This window comes from Anabas testudineus, chromosome 5, assembly GCF_900324465.2.
Source record: "Anabas testudineus chromosome 5, fAnaTes1.2, whole genome shotgun sequence".
NCBI classification, from domain to species: Eukaryota; Metazoa; Chordata; class Actinopteri; order Anabantiformes; family Anabantidae; genus Anabas; species Anabas testudineus.
The window spans coordinates 1823713-1842841 of record NC_046614.1 but is presented as its reverse complement, the minus strand read 5'-3'; the positions used below and the strand labels follow the sequence as shown (position 1 = coordinate 1842841).

Sequence of the window (19129 nt, the reverse complement as noted above, 5' to 3'; positions counted from 1 at the left end):
CTTATTACACTTTTTAAAATACTCCAAATATCTGTTATTAACCTTTCACCCAAAATATTACAGCCAATCATAATGGCTAGAATAGACAATTAGCACCTTCCTATGTCCAAATCCTGGTTCAAATTAGTACTACCTGAATGTCTCTGTCTCTCTCCTTAACACTATTCAGGTCCTTCTTTTAAGATGGGTCCTACAACCTCAGCAGCCATGCAGCGCATTTCTACCACCTCTCTCCAACAATCCCCAGTTTACTCGTCATACATCTGACCTGAGAGTGCCATACCCTCTGCTCTCTGGAGCCATGAATTCCTTTAATAAGTGTCTCATGTAGCTGGTGATGGTTCGTTCTGTTCCACTATGACAACCATTTCTAACTCATTTATTTATTGCTGTTTTGTGAGCAATAAGGAATGATGGTGAGGAAGTGGACATCTCCTGAGATGACTTGTGAGGGTGACTGGAGTAGTGTATTTCAAGTAGCTTTCCCATTTGTTTACTATTCTGACATCTTGTCTTGTATTTGGCTCATGATCATTGTCTTGCAGGTCATATGGGAAAAACATTAGATCGCACCATTTTTATTAGCCTGGGGTGAAGTCAGATGTCACTCAGTACTGCAAAATGTGCCACGTGTGTCAAACTGTAGTCAAGCCTAATCAGAAAATCCCACCTGCACCTTTACATTATATTCCTGTAGTTGGTCAGCCCCTTGATTGCATTTTGTTTGATTTCGTTGGTCCTCTTCCTCATACTAAATCTGGAAATCAGTATTTATTAACAGTCATGAGTGCAGCTACTCGATTCCCTGAAGCCGTTCTGCTACAGAAGATCCTCTGAAGTTACTTAAAGAGAACTGGTACACATAGTAGTCATCTTCTACAAACCTTCTTGATTTTGTATGTAACTTTGATATAAGCTTAATAGGGCTTGAGGAGTAGCAAAGAAACATCTATGTAAGTCTCAAGAGAAAATGAAAAGTTAAGTGCAAGGAGTGCCAGCTTATGCTTAAGGAAATTACATGCTAGAACATGGCATTGCTAACCCTTGTACAAGCTGTTGGAGGTCTCCTTGTTTGCTTGTTGATAAGGAAGACAAAACACCTTGTTTCTGTAAGATTTTCACAAGCTTAATTCTGTAACCAAACCTGAGTGTTAACCTCTTCCCAGATTAGATGATTGCATCAACAGAGTTGGATCTGCTACTTTTGTTGCCAAGCTGGACCTCCTAAAGAGATACTGGCAGGTTCTGCTTACGTTGTGAAATTTCAGCTTTTTTGACACCTGATGACGTCTGTCAGTATACAGTTATGGAATGTGAAATGCACCTGGTACATTCCAACGTCATGTAAATAAAGTACTAAGAGTTGAAGGTTGTGAAGCCTATCTCGACGATGTGGTGATGTGGTCATCAGCAGCTCTACTTCTCAGCATGAAGGGCAGTTGGCAGATGTATTCCATAGATTAGCTGACGCCAATTTGACCTTAAAATGTAAATTTGGACAGGTTACTGTGACCTATCTGGGGAGCTTAAGAAGAGGCTTAGCCAGTAGACCATGTGGTTTCCGATGGTCTCTTCCATTCTCCCTCTCTGGCATCCAATGGCCTCTCTTTTTGCTCTCCGACCTCTTACTGTTGTGTTTCCTGTTGCTTCTTTAATTTGTATCTCATGAATTACCATCTTTTCCTGCTAAAAACACTAATATCTTTTTCCTGATTCCTAACTGATGTAGTTGATGATCCGTCAACTATCTTTTTGTGTTCACACAATAAATATCTTTATACACTCAATCTATCTAAGATCTATCAATCTATCAATCTATCAATCTTATTTTACTGTCTAAAGGGCACATAGATGATTGGAGAGCACATAGATAATAAAAGCTCTTACGTATGGATCATATATCCATATGGAAGAACACATATTTACAAAATCTTATACATAACACTGACTCTTTTTTCTGGTTTATTTATTCAGTGTAGTTCAATCTAGCCACAGGGGTTGCAAGCCAGTGACTTCTGTGCCGGTCCCAAGCCCGGATAAATAGAGAGGGTTGCGTTAGGAAGGGCATCCAGCGTAAAAATTGCCAAAATAACCATGCGAATCATCCGCAAGACTTTCATACCGGATCGGTCGAGGCCCGGGTTAACAACGACCGCCACCGATGCTATTAACCTACAGGGTGTCGGTGGAAATTTGACTACTGTTGGTCGAAGAAAGAGGGGAGGCAGAAGGGTTCGTGGTCAGAGAGAGAAGGGGAAAGGCAGGAACATAGATTTGAGAATAGGGACTCTTAACGTTGGTACGATGACAGGGAAAGGCAGAGAGCTGGCAGACATGATGGAGAGAAAGAAAGGTAGATGTACTGTGTGTGCAGGAGACAAGGTGGAAGGGCAGCAAGGCACGTAGTATTGGAGGAGGATACAAACTGTTCTACCATGGTGTTGATAGGAAGAGAAACGGGGTAGGAGTGATCTTGAAGGGGGAGTTTGTGAACAATGTTCTAGAGGTGAAAAGAGTCTCAGACAGGGTGATGAGCATAAAGCTAGAAATTGAAGGGGTGATGATGAATGTAGTCAGTGGGTATGCGCCACAGGTTGGCTGTGAGTTAGAAGAGAAGGAGAGATTCTTGAGTGAGTTTGATGAGGTCATAGAGAGTATCCCCAGAGGAGAGAGAGTTGTTGTTGGAGCAGACTTCAATGGGCATGTTGGTGAGGGCAACAGAGGTGATGAGGAGGTGATGGGCAGGTTTGGTGTGAAGGAAAGGAATCTGGAAGGACAGATGGTGGTGTACTTTGCTAAGAGGATGGAAATGGCTGTAGTCAACACTTACTTCCAGAAGCGAGAGGAACATAGAGTGACATACAGAAGTGGAGGTAGGAGTACGCAGGTGGACTACATCCTATGTAGACGAGCTCATTTGAGAGAGGTTAGTGACTGCAAAGTGGTGGTAGGAGAGAGTGTAGCCAGACAGCACCGCATGGTGGTGTGTAAGATGACTCTGGAGGTCAGGAAGAAGAAGAGAGGGAAGACAGAAAAGAAGACCAAGTGGTGGAAGTTAAAGAATGAAGAAACTTGTGAGGAATTCAGACAGAAGTTGAGACAGGTTCTTGGTGGTCAGGACGAGCTTCCAGATGACTGGGAAACTACAGCAGAGGTTATCAGGGATACAGGTAGGAAGGTGCTAGGTGTGTCATCTGGAAGGAGGAAAGAAGGTAAAGACACTTGGTGGTGGAATGAGGAAGTACAGGAATGTGTCAAGAGGAAGAGGTTGGCTAGAAGGAAGTGGGATGTAGAAAGGACTGAGGAAAGTAGACAGGAGTACAAGGAAGCGCAGCGTAGAGTGAAGAGGGAGGTGGCAAAGGCCAAACAGAAAGCTTACGATGAGCTGTATGACAGGTTAGACACAAAGGAAGGAGAGAAGGACTTGTACAGGCGAGCCAGACAGAGAGATAGAGATGGGAAGGATGTGCAACAGGTAAGGGTGATTAAGGACAGAGATGGAAAGGTACTAACAACCCAGGAGAGTGTGCAGAAAAGATGGAAGGAGTATTTTGAGGAGCTGATGAACGAGGAAAATGACAGGGAAAGAAGGGAGGAAGATGTGGATGTTGTGGAGCAGGAAATAGAAGAGATTGGAAAGGATGAGGTTAGGAAGGCCCTGAAAAGGATGAAGAGTGGAAAGGCTGTTGGTCCTGATGACGTACCTGTGGAGGTGTGGAAGTGCTTAGGAGAGACAGCAGTGGAGTTTCTAACCAGTTTGTTCAATAGGATTCTAGAGAGTGAGAAGATGCCTGAGGAATGGAGGAGAAGTGTTCTGGTTCCGATCTTTAAGAACAAGGGTGACACGCAGAACTGCAGCAACTACAGAGGAATAAAGTTGATGAGCCACACAATGAAGCTGTGGGAAAGAGTAGTGGAAGCCAGGCTTAGGAAGAAGGTGGAGATTTGTGAGCAGCAGTATGGTTTCATGCCCCGTAAGAGCACCACTGATGCCATTTTTGCTTTGAGAATGTTGATGGAAAAGTACAGAGATGGTCAGAAGGAGCTGCATTGTGTCTTTGTAGATTTAGAGAAGGCGTATGACAGGTGCCGAGGGAGGAGCTGTGGTACTGTATGAGGTCGTCGGGAGTGGCAGAGAAGTACGTCAGAGTAGTTCAGGACATGTATGAGAGAAGTATGACAGTGGTGAGATGTGCTGTAGGTCAGACAGAGGAGTTCAAGGTGGAGGTGGGACTACACCAAGGATCAGCTTTGAGTCCCTTCTTGTTTGCTATGCTGATGGACAGGCTGACAGATGAGGTCAGACAGGAATCACCCTGGACAATGATGTTTGCGGATGACATTGTGATTTGCAGTGAGAGTAGAGAGCAGGTAGAGGAACAGTTGGAGAGGTGGAGGTTTGCCCTGGAAAGAAGAGGCATGAAGGTCAGTCGTAGTAAGACAGAATACATGTGTCTGAACGAGAGGGATCAAGGTAGAAGCGTTAGGTTACAGGGGGCTGAGGTGAAGAAGGTGCAGGAGTTTAAGTACTTGGGGTCAACAGTTCAGTGTGATGGAGAGTGTGGAAAAGAGGTGAAGAGGAGAGTGCAGGCAGGTTGGAGCGGGTGGAGGAAAGTGTCAGGAGTGTTGTGTGACAGAAGAGTGTCAGCAAGACTCAAAGGAAAGGTCTACAAGACAGTGGTGAGACCAGCTCTGCTCTATGGGTTAGAGACGGTAGCAGTGAGAAAGAGACAAGAGGCTGAGATGGAGGTAGCAGAGATGAAGATGTTGAGGTTCTCCTTAGGAGTGACCAGGTTAGACAGAATAAGGAACGAGTACATCAGAGGGACGGCTCACGTTGCCTGCGTCAGCAACCAAGTCAGAGAGGCCAGACTGAGATGGTTTGGACATGTGCAGAGGAGGGATAGTGAATATATTGGTAGAAGGATGTTGGAGATGGAGCTGCCAGGCAGGAGGGCAAGAGGACGACCAAGGAGGAGATATGTGGATGTCTTAACAGAGGACATGAGGTTGGCTAATGTTAGGGTAGAAGATGCCCATGATAGAGTGAGGTGGAGAAGGATGATTCGCTGTGGCGACCCCTGATGGGAAAAGCCGAAAGAAGAAGAAGAAGATTTATTCAGTGTAGTTCGCAAGCATTCAAACTTAAAATTAGAAGTTGTTGAGGTTGTTAATTGGTCCCATCCATCAATCTAACCTCAACAAGGCCATAAGAAAGGCAGGTGCTTTGATCTTAACACTCAAGGTCAGTAGGTCGCTCTGAGTTTGAATCAATTACATTTATTCCTGCAATGTCACTGTTAAACCATATTCAGAGGTTTTATTCAGTGTCTATCTACATCTAGCAAAATTAATAATATTGATTTTGGGAAAAAGAATAGTATACAGTGCTCTCCAATTATAGTTAGTGGTACAGTGTTACATTTTCCTCCTCCGGTCAGCTGAGGCAGTGTCCCTGGAAGTCTCTGTATTTTTGTGTTTTTCCTTACTTCCGGGGACATGTCTCGGCTGGTTTGAGTGGCAGCAGGTGTTTTGTGTTTGTTATTACTGTGTCTTGTATTTTAGTTGGTGTCTGCTCCTTTGTCGTTTGCTGACCTCTGGCTTTTCATCCACGGTTTGTGAGTTTCAGTACAGTTGGTTTGTTTGTTAGTGTAGCTTTACTTGCCTTCTTGTTCTGGCGTTTGATGCATTTTAGTTTTCTAGTCTGTTTGTTTCAGCATTAAGCTGCGTTTTCTTTTCTTGTTAGCTCCAGCTTTGGATGTGTTTTGGTTTGTTTTTGTTTTGTTCGTCTCCAGCTTTGGCTGTGATTTTGATTTCCATTTTGTATCACGTTTACTGCGTTTTTCTGTGTTACTAATTGTGATTAGTGAGCTTTCATTTTACATTTTCTCTCATATATTGATTAAATGTCAGAATCTGCCCATTCATCTTACTTACTAGAAATAGTAGTACTACTACTGCTGTTTATGATGTATTAGAAAAATATTAGAAAAAAAATCAGTCTACGTGTTCTTAATTGGAAGTGCTATTTTCCAGTTACTTGACTTGAATACTTTTAATGTGTCATTTAAAAAGGTTGTCCTTCTTTGAAATAGTTTGATAAACCACAGACAAGATGATATTTCAGAAGACATGTTTATTGTAGGTTATGTTCTATTCTAAGTAGTGATCAATCATTTTAGTGATGTTTTTTTTAATTTTTTTTTATTGCAGCATAGGTGTTAAGGCTGTTTTAGCCTTATCACAGACCTCAAGTGACACCACGGGCAGCTGAAACAAAGAAGAAGACTTTTACACATAAATTCTTCTGCCTGGCTGAAAGGTGACAGGAAGAAATGCCCAAAGGAACAGATAAATACAAGGTGGAAGAGGTAGGCCTAGCAGAACGGAGAGGAGCTTATCTACCTTTGATTACCTTTAAAAACACCTGTATGTGTTTTAAGTACATAACAAGTAAATGTTGAAGTAGTCTATTGATATGCAAAGCTATTTTGCTAATGCTTACATCTTTAAACTCAAGAATGTGAACTGTTTTCCTTTCAGATAAATTCTCTACTGCTGCAGAGTTCACTAGAACACTGTGTAACCATTACCTGTTTTTGAAGGACTGTGGGGGCTACTAGCTTCTGCGGTCAAGAGGTTCCACTTGATCTAAAATGCTTGTGGTGATACATGCTTCTGCATGTGTTGTTGGTCTAATTGAACAAATCACAGACTAAGGAAGATTCCCACTTGACAAGCTCTGTGAAATGCTCATCAAAATGTCTTTTTTGTTAATGTGAAGTATAGTTCAGTATGGTTGATGTGGTAGTCCCTAATAGGTTACTATATATTTATTATTGGGTATGATTAGTTGAATGTGACAGAGACAGTTCTGTCCACTGCAGGTTGTCTAAAACCAGTAGTACAAGGAATAAAAAATGATCTTTATACAATATATAACTAATGAAACAGAGAAGGAGTTTCTTTGCCTCTGTTTTTACTGCTGGTGTTTTACTATTTATTGTATGTATTGTTTGAGAACAATTTATTTTCTTGATTGCAGAATCTCACACAGCAGTGTGAGCCCAAAACTGTATGTATGGTGGCCAGAATTTTACTTTTAACGACATCCAAAATCATGTGGACATCTGCAAAATGTAAGTAATCATCTGACCATCCATCAAAAACACAATTTTACTAAAGAGCAAGTTATCCATCCATTTCCAGTATCTCTCACCAATCTTAATGAGTCAGGTCCCCTGCTTCAGCCTCACCCTTTGCCTCTACTTCCACTGGGAAGTAGAGCCTAGAAATTTTAATATGATCAAATACACATTAAAGAAGCATGTCAAGTTATAATATTTGAACTGTTGACAGTCTATTTTCCTTTTAGCATTAAGGCTGTCAAATGTTAAATGTAATTAATTAAATGTAAGATAACAATTATGCTACAAAGCAAGAATGGAGTAATATTTTACAGGTGTTAAAAAAGGAGGAATCAGTTGGGATCTGCCCAACTACCCTATCTACCTAACCCTTTGACAAACAGAAGAGGGTTGGCAGAAAAAATACTCCACCATGGGGTAGGTTTACCAATAATTTAAATAAGCTAAAATCCATCCATTTTTGGTGTCAAGGTCCTGTTTAAAGGTAATTGGTTGACGTGAGAGGCAGATTGCACAATGAAGAAGTGGGTTGAATGACGACAACAACAACGACCCAAATTAGCAATTGTGATGTTCTTCAGATGTTCTGAGCAAGTGCTTTAACCACAAGTAGCGTACATTTTATTGTGAAAATCTTAGTAATGCTTCTCCCATTCTGACCACCTATCTTGAATTCAGATGACTTAATTATTGCTAAGTTTATTGGTAGTGATATATATTTTTTATTAAATATGAAGATAAGAATAGGTTCACAATGACAGAAACTGAGAGCTATGAGGAAGACAACATTGAGGTGTTCTGCAAGGTCATGTCTTTCTTGTGAGAATACGCTGAAACTGGTGAGATTAAATAAAAAGTCTCTCACTTATACCCGTTCTTTGTCAACAATGAATGATTTACTTGAGCACAATTCTGAATCTTGTACCTTAGTGGAGTATTTCCATTTCTTACTTTTACTCCACTACATTCGTTTCATAGCATTAGTACATTGTTGCCTGTGAAATATGAAAAAAATGTAAATGCTGTATTATTATGGAGGAAGCAGATGTTAGAATATAAAGTGGTTACAATAAGATCCGGCTGTATTAACTCATGTTATGTGTTTATTTTTCAAATATATTTTTTTATTTTATTATTATTTTTTATTGTTTGTTTGTTTTTTACAAAGCGTCTTCCTTAGAGCTTAGTGAGCTGGTTCAGTTTTGGACTGGATGGACAGTCATGCCCGATCATGTGCGTAGAAGTACAGCCAGACCTAACGTTCCCAGAGGCCTCAACATGCTTCACCACCTTAAAATGTCAGCAAAATGTGGGACCTTTTGAAATGTTCTTAACACTTTTCATTTGACAGTAGGTTTTGGAGGCAATATCTTTTTTTTTTTTTTTTTTTACATTGTTTTTACTTTTTTCTTTAGGTCACATGTAGACTCATGTGTCAGAGGCAACTTTTTATGATTTCATTAAACCAGTGCAGCCTATGTAAGAAATCTACTGTTTAAAAAAAAATGATTTTGAGGGTTCAGTGGCAATTTGGTGGATGGTAATTGGATGGTAATTTTATAGTTTACTAGTTGGTCACAAAAACATAGGTCAAACTGCTATGCATCACATTTCCTTGCCATTTGGGGAATCTCAAAAGAAAATGTTCTAATTTTAAAAATAAGATAAATAAAGGGGCACAAACGATTTAGTTTTATTTGTGCTTCTTACAGATAGTTCATTAAGCAGAGAACATGTGCACAAGTTTCTCAGCCACTGAGATGAAGAACATTAGGTGCTTCACTCGGAAGAATGCCATGGTTGGGCAGTCAGGCAAGTTCTGAAGTAAGCGCCTGGGTTAGCTGGACTTTGGGGAATTGGACTTCATCTATATGTTGCAACTCTAGGGCATTAATGGGCAATGCACCATACAGTTCATCTAACTAACATAATGTCAGAAATAATTGTACTTGCACCTAACATTTTATGGTTACAGTTGTTTCCTGTTAGACATTAGATTCATGTACACACTTTGACACACTTTATTAGAATTATCACAATACTGACCACAAATATACTTAAATAACCAGTACATTTTTTTTCTGTAATATGTACTCATAGAACAGAAACCCCATGTTGGTCAAATCAATATAGTCTAAACCTTCTTGCTTTCTGCACCATCTCTGTTCCATAGCCACAGTTGGTAGAGTGATTGGTTATTTTTAGTCTAAGCTTCTTGGAACATGCTGAGGTGACATTAAAGTAACAAATTTGAATAGTAAAAGAAATGTATCATATCATAGAATAAAGGATACCTGGATGTATGTCAATACCTTGAACATTAACTAGATGTTGATTTTATTTGGGTTTATTTGAATGCTTCAGTGGTGAAGGGATAAATAAAGTAGGTATTATATTACATTACATTATTATGTAATTAGCAATTGACATCCAAAATCATGTGGACATCTGCGAAATGTAAGTAATCATCTGACCATCCATCAAAAACACAATTTTACTAAAGAGCAAGTTATCCATCCATTTCCAGTATCTCTCACCAATCATAATGAGTCAGGTCCCCTGCTTCAGCCTCACCCTTTGCCTCTACATTAACCACATAACTGGACTGATCTGTAAAAGCCCGTACCTATTCAAACATTTACTTGATTTTACTTGTAATTATTAGTAATCATTGGTTTAATAAGTGAAGGATAAGGAGCCAGCCTTTACATACAATTAAATGAACTATTTACCTCTGGTTGTGCACTCCCTTTCCAGTTATATGAGAATTATGGTTTTCTTCCTGGGTCTGCACCATAAAATGTGCCACTCTACATTTTCATGCCCCATATGCAGTCTCATGCGTGATGGCAATCTATACCGCCTAACATCACCAAGGAATGCGTAAAGAACTGTTGCAGCACGGTTGTTGGTGGCAGCCATCAGGTACACCACAAGGTGGCTGAAACCATCAATCACATTGTGGATGACTAATGATGAGACAAATATGTCAAAGCACGAATAAACTGACCAAAGATTCCAATAAATGATGTTTAATTAATGGATAAATTTATGATCAGCATCTATGATCAGCCATGTCACATGCCAAAGTGTCCTTGGGCAAGATACTGAACCCCAGTGAGTCAGATCAGCTGCATAGCAGCTCTGCCATCGGTGTGTGAGTGTGTGTGTGCTTCTGTGTGTGAATGGGTGAATAAGAGGAAGTGTAAAGTGCTTTGAGTACCAGTTAGGTAGAAAAGCGCTATATAAGTGCAGACCATTTACCATCATGCAAATTTTTTGACAAACCATTTAAATATATACTACTTGTGTCTTGCACTGTGGCAGTGCTTCTCAAATAGAGGGGCAGATCCCAGCTAAACATGCACTGAAGACCAAGTACAGACCAAGTACAGATCCCAGCTAAAGATGCACTGAAGACCAAGTACAGACCAAGTACAGATCCCAGCTAAACATGCACTGAAGACCAAGTACAGATCCCAGCTAAACATGCACTGAAGACCAAGTACAGACCAAGTACAGATCCCAGCTAAACATGCACTGAAGACCAAGTACAGACCAAGTACAGGTCCCAGCTAAAGACTGAGCAGGAGCTGAGAGTTGCTGTGTCATGCTTCAAACCCTGTGTTGAAAAGTTGTGCACTGCAAAACATGCTCATTGTAGCCATTAATCCTGAATTCCTTATTTTGATAAAAGAAAAAAATCAACACAAACTGTTTTATTTGTTTTTGTTTTGTAGGTTAAAGTGTTTAATATATTGTACTCCTGAGTTGATGTTGCTGATCACTTTGAATTTATTTATTTAGTTTATTTGAGATGTACTCCCTTGTCACGGTTTCAGCTCCTCCTTCCTGTCTTTCCCTGATTCCCTTATTTGGTCTCTTTCCAGATTTTTCTCCTCCCAGCCAAATTACCCTCTGATTGCTCACCTGTGTGACTGCCTCGCCTTTATAACCAGGTCCATTTGTCTCCTACGGTGCCAGAGAGTCTCACATTAACCTGGGAGTAACATTATCCAGCTATTAACTTCGGACTGGTTGATATGACATGTTTGCTATGGCCTGTGGTTGAAACCACAGGTATTCTGCAGTCTGCTAGCAGGTGGTGAAACCTCCCTGGAACTGTTGTTGCTCCCAAGCTGCTGTAGATGTCCGTCCATTGGCTGCTGATTTCTAAAATTGCACATTAAAGTCAGAATTAACATTAGTACTACTACAGTTTTGTATTACAGCATTGGTTCTGTTAATACAGCTGCTCCCACCCATGGGTGCCTTTAGTTGAGGTACATTTCCATGAATGTACAGTATTAAGAACTACACTTAGTTGGTAGTGTATTTGGTGCAGTACTTGGCATGTACACCGAACAATAAATGATCCAGTATATCAATATAATTTAGCATTTAGCATTGGTTTTAGATTATTGGAACTTTTCCCTAATAAATGTCAACTGAGTGGAGCTGATAAATACATTAGCAAGTATAATTAAAAATATACATGCTACTATTTTTGTGTTATGTTAGAAATTACTGGCTGTTATTAATAGCACTGTTTTAAAAAACACACACACAAACCTCATGTGTGTGCAGACTGTGACAGCATCCTTTACTGTTATCATTTTAGACAGCTGAAACAGTAGTAACAGTTTAAAAGGAAACATAACATTTCTTTGTTCATAGTACTGAGGCTGGTGGTGGCCTCCATCCAGAGTTGACTCACCTTTATAATGGTTTGTGTTTGCATGATGTTTTGTGTTTTTAGTTGATATCTTGATTCTTTTGTGTTATTTTTTATTTCACAGTTAGGATACTCTACCAGTAGGTGTCTGATGTCTTGGCTGTGGTACGACTGTCTGTCTTCTCCTTTTCCCCTCTGGCAGGATTGTGTCTTTTAAGCTCTTAATAAATAGCTGCAGTGGAAGTTATCCCACACTGACTGCTGTGACCTTTATTGAAACCCTGTTGTTTACTGTGTGCTTAAACACCTCCCATGTTGAATCAATTTTGTCTCTTTCCTAAGTTACTTTTAGCAGAAACACAGTCAATTAGAGCTCATGAAATATCAATTTCAGTCTCAATAAACCAGAAAAGATCTTCCTGGAAAACAATTGTCTGAGGCTTTGGAGGCCACCAAGTTGGCTGAGAAATCACCTCCAGACATTTGCAGAGCGGCTTTCAGCTTCACCTCCTTTGTCTCACTTACTACATAACTGAATGATCATACGTTTAAAGAAGGATATAAGGCCATGATAAGCAATTTGTAATCATATGATCGATTCAAGCACATGGAAGAAGATAGGTAAGTGTTCAGCTGGACTACTGACCAGCAGTTAGGTTGTCTTGACATTTCTGACCTTTAAATGATTAGAAAGCAATAAAGTCCAGAAAGGATGATGATATTTTAGCTTATTAACTGTATTGCACAGTTCAGTCTTATTTAACAGCCTTTATAAACTATTTCGCAGGACAAAAATGTTTGGCAGACAGATTTAGCAGTCAGTAGTAAAACTACATCTTTTCAGTTGACTGACCAGGCTAAGTTAAAGATCTTTATTAGCTCAGTTTTAACATGTTACTTAGCTTGGACAGAATGACTTTCCCTCTTCAGTAAGTGTGTTATAATATGTAGATAATATTTAAGAACATGAAATAAGAACACTAACCATTCTTATTGCCATCAAACACCTTTAAAAACCTCAAACCCACAATGTGTTAGTCAGGTTCTGAATATTTAAATACTTTAGTTTTACTACTCTAATAGCATTATGATAATCATTCAGTATAAATGAAACACAAACCACAACTGTCTTTTATTTTCTTTATTTTTATTTTTTTTATTCATTAGTTTTATTGATGCCATTTTTTACAATGCCAATTTGACCCGTTTTTATTTAACAAATTTGATTAAGTGAATGAAGACATGCTAAGCCCACATAATAAGGCCCCCTCCTCAAGCGGGCAAGGAAAAACTCCACCCACAAAAACCTTTAACGGTTAAAGAAGGAAGAAACCTTGGGAAGGACCACACAAGAGGGGACCCCCTTCCTGGGTTAAGAGGTACCTGGTGGGCTGCATAGCAACAATCAGATGGACTGTATTCATGAAGCTAGTCAGAATCACCATGGGGTCACTAGTGTGGTGTTATCATTATAGCCCATATCTAAAGTATAAACCTGAGGGCATGTTGTGGTGCACACTTCTGCATTCTGCTCGTAAGCGGTTCCACCTAATCATGTTAACTGGACGAGCTACATGTGGGCACATGTGAGAAGTATATGTGATCTCCCCCAAATCCAGACTGTTTAAACCGTATGGTCCATAACCCTGTCTACTAAAGGCAAAAGTGTGGCTAAAGTCAAAACCCCTATTTACTATAGGTCGGGCCCTAGCCCTCTCGGACCACAGAACCCTTGATGATTTGGTTTTACCTGGTGAAGAATCCCATTCAACGCCCTTCTCCTGTCCCTGGGCCTTAGCTGTTGTGGACTGTGTCTTGGTCTTCTTTGTTTGTGGGATCTTAGATGTTGTAGGTCGTGTTTTTGTCTTGTCTGGTTTCAGGACCCTTGGTGTTGAAGGTCGTGTCTTTGTTCCTTCTGCTTCTTTGTCCTGAGGTGTTGTAGTGTGAGTCCTGGTTTTCTGAGGTCCTGGCACGGTGGTGGTGCTGGTCCTCTTTACTTCCCTGTCCTTGGATGATTTTAGCTGTGTCCTGGTTTTCTCTTGTTTCATGTCCTTAAATGTTTTAGTCTTTTTAATCCTGGTCTCCTCTGGTCCTGTTGCCCTAGTTGATGTAGAGTGAGCTCTAGTCTTCTCTGGTTCTTCTTTCCTATGTGTTCTAACCTGTGCCCTGCTGCTCTTTGGTCTCTGTGCTCTAGGTTCAGAAGTGTGGTCTGGCCCAGATGCAGAGGATGCAGTAGGTTTTGGTCTTGATGTTGCTGGTTCAGTGCTTGTCCTTTCAGACACATCTCTTTTTCTTGTTGATTCTTTTGTGGATTTAGGGCGCACAGCCAATTTCTTCTCTGGAGCTGCTGGGGGAACGGGCTTCGGTGGTATTGGTGCAGGTGGTTTCTTGCTCACTCTGGATTGTGGTGCTGGAACGTGTTTAGATGTTGATGATGTGGGTTGGTGTGTTTCAGATGTCTCAGTGGTTGTTTTGCTGTCCTGAGGCCTAGCAAACCTCACTGTGGATACTCTACGTGTCTTCTTGCTTTCATCACAGGGAGGTGGTGCAGGCTTTGCATCTACTTTCACTACAAGGGAAGGTGGTGGTGCCATCTTTCCAAATTGTCTTACACCACGGGGAGGTGGTGTTGGCTTTGGAAAGGGCTTCTGGTCTTCTGATGTTTTCACTGTTGCACTCTCCTTGTGACAGGGAATGCTGACAGTGGATACCCTACGCGTCTTCACTGTCATAGGAGGTTTGACATCAGTGCAAACATCAGATTCAGGATCAGCAGATTTCTCTCCCTCACTGTCGTCTTTAGAAGATGCTAAATAAGAGGTCAGCATCCTTAAAGTCTCTTTTAAGGCTGCCTGGGATGGGAGATTTGAAGATGCTGTAGAAGTCTCTGAGGTCTCCGTTCCTCTCAAAATCCTTCTGAAGAATGTCTTCTCTGGAAGAGAAAACATTAACAGAAAGATTTATGAGATGAAGGGGAAACAATAATTGTATGTAAGGTACAGTTATACATGTAAGCTTGGGTACCCCTGGTAAATTAAATATATTTAATACAAGACAAAGTTTATTTCAAAGTTAAAGCATCGACTTAAACATCATTGCAAATCTGGCAAATCTTTCCACTGCCTCTTCAAGGCGGCTTTACTGCACCGACACGCCGCTTCACTGTTTTATGTAAAATGTAGTAAACTAGAGAGGAGGGTCTGTGCAGACCGTCCCTCTCGCTGAGAAAAAACTTTTATGAATAATCTCATGACAATGACATGATGTGTGTAATTAATCTTTACATTCAGCTTTGTTTTAGCAATGTGTTCAAGCAATCAGACATGATGCTAAGCTGCACATTTGATAAGTCTCAAAAAGCACCAGGAGTATGTGCATGTGGCTGAAATAAGGCAGCAGAAGAACGTGGTCAGCCCAACCAGCCGAGTGTTATTATGATTGACTAGACCACAGTCTTACTCCAACTGATACTTTATCCAGTAAATCCTTTGTGCTCCACAGCTGCACATCTCCAAGTAACTTTTCTAGTTCACCTTCCCATCACCCAAACGTTGCTACAGGAAACTGAATCTGTGACCATAGTAGTGTAAGATCATGTTGTTCTCAACACGTATCAACTTGAGTCCAGGTCGATTCTAAAATGTGCAAAACTAACAAAAGCTCATCACAGTTCACCCTCCAGTAATGTTTTGTATATTCTACGTGTGTGACACACATCAAATTAAATTTAGTAAAGTTGTGCTGCCAGAACAACAGACACTGGAGCACCTATATGACAGCATTTTAAAAACCAAAGTGTAAATAGATACCGCTGTATAAGAGGGAGTCACCTTGTCACCAATCCAATAATGTTTCTGTGTAAAAAGAGCTTTAGTTTGCCCCAAAACAAGCAGATCTCAACTGACTGTATGTGCAACACTCTAATTGCTCACTAAAACTGTGATGAACTACATATTTTTCTTCCAGTTTGCTTTGAACTGAAGTTTCTGCACAGTTTCTGCCACAGTAACTGCCTTTTCTCTGTCATAAATACACCTCTCTTCATGTTTTAGTGATCTCTCTCTGTTGCCTGGATCTAACTCTTAATTTAAATCCACAATAACTTCACCAAAGGTAATGGTAGAATAGAGCAGTTTTCCTATGTTTAAAAGTGTAATTGAGTCAGAGTCATTATTTCAGTTTTGCAGATGTGAAATCATTTTAAAAATCTGTTCACTAATGTCAAAAAACATTTGTCACTAGAGCTTTTACAAACCAGGATCTACATCTGTTAAACCACAAATAATAACTCCACCATTATATTAATTATTCATCATTCTATTACAATAAATTAGAGATGTTTTTAAACTTGATTAACACCAAATGTATTAATTCAATACAACAAATGTGATGGTGAGAACTGAAGCCTTAAACACATCATACCAGACTAATAATGAGGCTCTGATCAACTCGTCTTCAGACTTCACTAATTGCTGTAAATGATGACACAATATTTCCTCATTATTATCAACAAAACAACTCTATCAAGACAAACTTACCCCACTGCTCTTGGTACTGGAAGCAAAGTAGTTTGGGATCAGTTTCATGTCCAGAGTCTCTGAAGTTGATCAGACCTGACATGTACTTTGTCAGAAAGTCTGGGATGTCCTCTGGTTGAGACAGGAGTGTTGCTCTGGACAGACACTCCATCATGCTCTTCAGTCCATATGGACTCGCTGCAAAAGGCGGATTCATTTTTAACGTTTCCTAAAACCAACTAGTCTTTTCAAATGCACTGTTCAGACTGTGTGGGCTCTGAAGCTTTCTGATCTCAAGTAAGCACCTACTTCCATTCTATACTGTCTATGACCTCACTTGCTGTGTTCCGTGTTTATGTGCAAACAGCTTCCAACTTTATCTTCTTTTCTGTTTTTTATTGAATTTAAATAATAACAACACATGGAAAAGACTTATCAACAGGTCCCACACGGACACCAGGAAAAGAATCAAACATACACAATGAATGAAATTTAAAGAAGGTGTTGTCTCCAGCCTTTTTTATATATTCACTTTACAAGACATCAGTTGTCATTGCAAGTTTGCAATATGCTCAGATTAGGTGCAGCTCTCTAGAGGGAAGGCCTAACAGGAAGAGCCCAGGGTCTTTCATGGTTTTTGTTTAAAATATCCCATTTATTTCTTTAGCAATACATGTCCAGAATCCAGAGATTAGTCTACACTCCCAAAAATTGCATACCCATATTGATAATGATGATAATAATAATAATGACGTACTTTATTGATCCCATTGGACAAAATGGGGATTGACAGTTGCCAGATATACATATCAGCGCTACTACAGGGTTTCAGTGTCTTGTCCAAGGACACCTCCACAAGTCAATGAGTATCTCTGGAACCACAAGGTGTATTTAAATGATTGTGCTGTCATAGTAAAAGGAATACTTGTGAGATTTGTTAGGATGTGTTAATGGTGAAGAGTAAATGAAGATGGCACAAATGAAATAATTTCAGGTTTGCCTGGGAAAAAAGCACTTTAGGGAGAAAATCCCTTTGGAATGATGCAGCTGTAGCTCGTACGTAACCATCATCTCGGCAAGGTGTGATTCTGATAAACTGAATTTGTGCAATTTTGGCACATTTTGACACAATCTTTTGTGTGCTATTTGAATTTTCTAATGTACAAAACTATTTATTTAAACATGATATTTCATGTTTATTTCCCAAATGGTGAACAACAACAGTTTCGGGCATTTGTTGGTCGTTCGACCACTAAAATCACGATTTCCATTTCTGCAAATGCAAATACACAGAGATATATCTCCACAAAAGATTGGTCTATTTGAATCGTTAGAGCCAATAGAATGACAATAACCAAAGTCAAGTTGACGGCAGTGTCAGCCAATCAGATTCAGGAGAACGCGGTCGAGCATTGCACTCAGGCTACTGCATCTGCATCTATTGTAAGACTTCCTCCAGGGTTCTAAAGCCCATCAGAAACGGGATATGTTCATAAATATTAGAACAAGTATTCCCAGCCTAATAAGCAAGACATACACATATATACATATCCGCACATTGACATCAACCCAAGTTATTGAGAAGAACACTATTGAAGAGAGCAGCTGTCTGCCATCACAGGATTGGTGGTTTGATTCCTAGCTGACATGTCACATGCCAAAGTGTCCTTGGGCAAGATACTGAACCCCAAGTTGACCCCGGTGAGTTAGATCAGCTGCATAGCAGCTCTGCCATCAATGTGTGTGTGAATGGGACCCAGTGTGAAGCGCTTTGAGTACCAGCTAGGTAGAAGAGCATTATAGTGCAGACCATTTACCATTAATAAAATATTAGGTTTGAGTATTTAGCAATCAGTACTTTTGTACTTTTTCTTCAAGTTTCAAGTGTAATTTTTATTTTTGTTTTTTAGAAATGCCACTTTTGGCCACTTTGGGGCAGAAGAACAAGATGGTTTGTTTCATTTTGAAGGTAAATATGTTAAATCACAGGAATAGACAGAAAAGGAGAAGAATAACTGCAGACTTTTCCAGTGGATTGGTGACGACACTATTCTCAGGTAATCTTCACAGTCCTCTCTGACATAAAGTATTTGCTCTGAAAATAAAACTTGTAAAGTACATTAAGACAGATTATTGAAATATTTCAATGATATGTGATAAATTGACAGAACACTTTTTTGTTAAATGGACATTTACCTTAGTTGTTGGCATGGACTTACACACTGCAGTTAAAAAAAAAAAACGAGATGAGGATCTCATCTCGGTACCTAATGGCAGTCAGGCTACCTCTGGCGAGCACATGGAGGGCTGTACGGCCTTCCAAAGAAATGCCACCCCACACCATTACAGACCCACTGCCAAACCGGTCATGCTGGAGGATGTTGCAGGGCGCCAGTGGCGTAAACGTCCTGCACAGTGTTGGGCTGTAAGCCCCAAGTGTGGACGTCAGGCCCTCATACCATTCTCAAGGAGTCTGTTTCTGACCGTTTGACTAGACACATGCACATTTGTGGCCTGCTGGAGGTCATTTTGCAGGGCTCTGGCAGTGCTCCTCCTGTTCCTCCTGATGTACTGGCCTGTCTCCTGGTAGCACCTCCATGCTCTGGACACTACGCTGACAGACACAGCAAACCTTCTTGCCACAGCTCGCATTGATGTGCCATCCTGTATGAGCTGCACTACCTGAGCCACATGTGTGGGTTTTAGACTCCGTCTCATGCTACCACTAGAGGGAAAGCACCACTAGCATTCAAAAGTGACCAAAATATCAGCCAGAAAGCATAGGAACT

The 19129-nt window shown here is 40.3% G+C and overlaps 1 protein-coding gene across 2 annotated transcripts; it reads right to left on the bottom strand.

Moving 5' to 3' along the window:
• Nucleotides 1–10973: 10973 nt before the first annotated feature.
• LOC113151781 (proteoglycan 4-like) lies at nt 10974–16624 on the bottom strand. 2 transcript variants are annotated; one of them, XM_026344709.2, is made up of 3 exons: nt 16362–16624; nt 13574–14755; nt 10974–11321 (listed from the first exon to the last, which is right to left on the bottom strand). In XM_026344709.2, exons 1-3 carry the CDS (start codon nt 16555–16557, stop codon nt 11161–11163), a joined length of 1539 nt encoding a protein of 512 aa, XP_026200494.1. In that variant the 5' UTR covers nt 16558–16624; the 3' UTR covers nt 10974–11160. The 2 variants fall into 2 exon arrangements, with proteins under 2 accessions (XP_026200494.1, XP_033181851.1); XM_033325960.1 differs by lacking the exon at nt 10974–11321 and having other exon boundaries at nt 13006–14755.
• Nucleotides 16625–19129: the final 2505 nt, after the last annotated feature.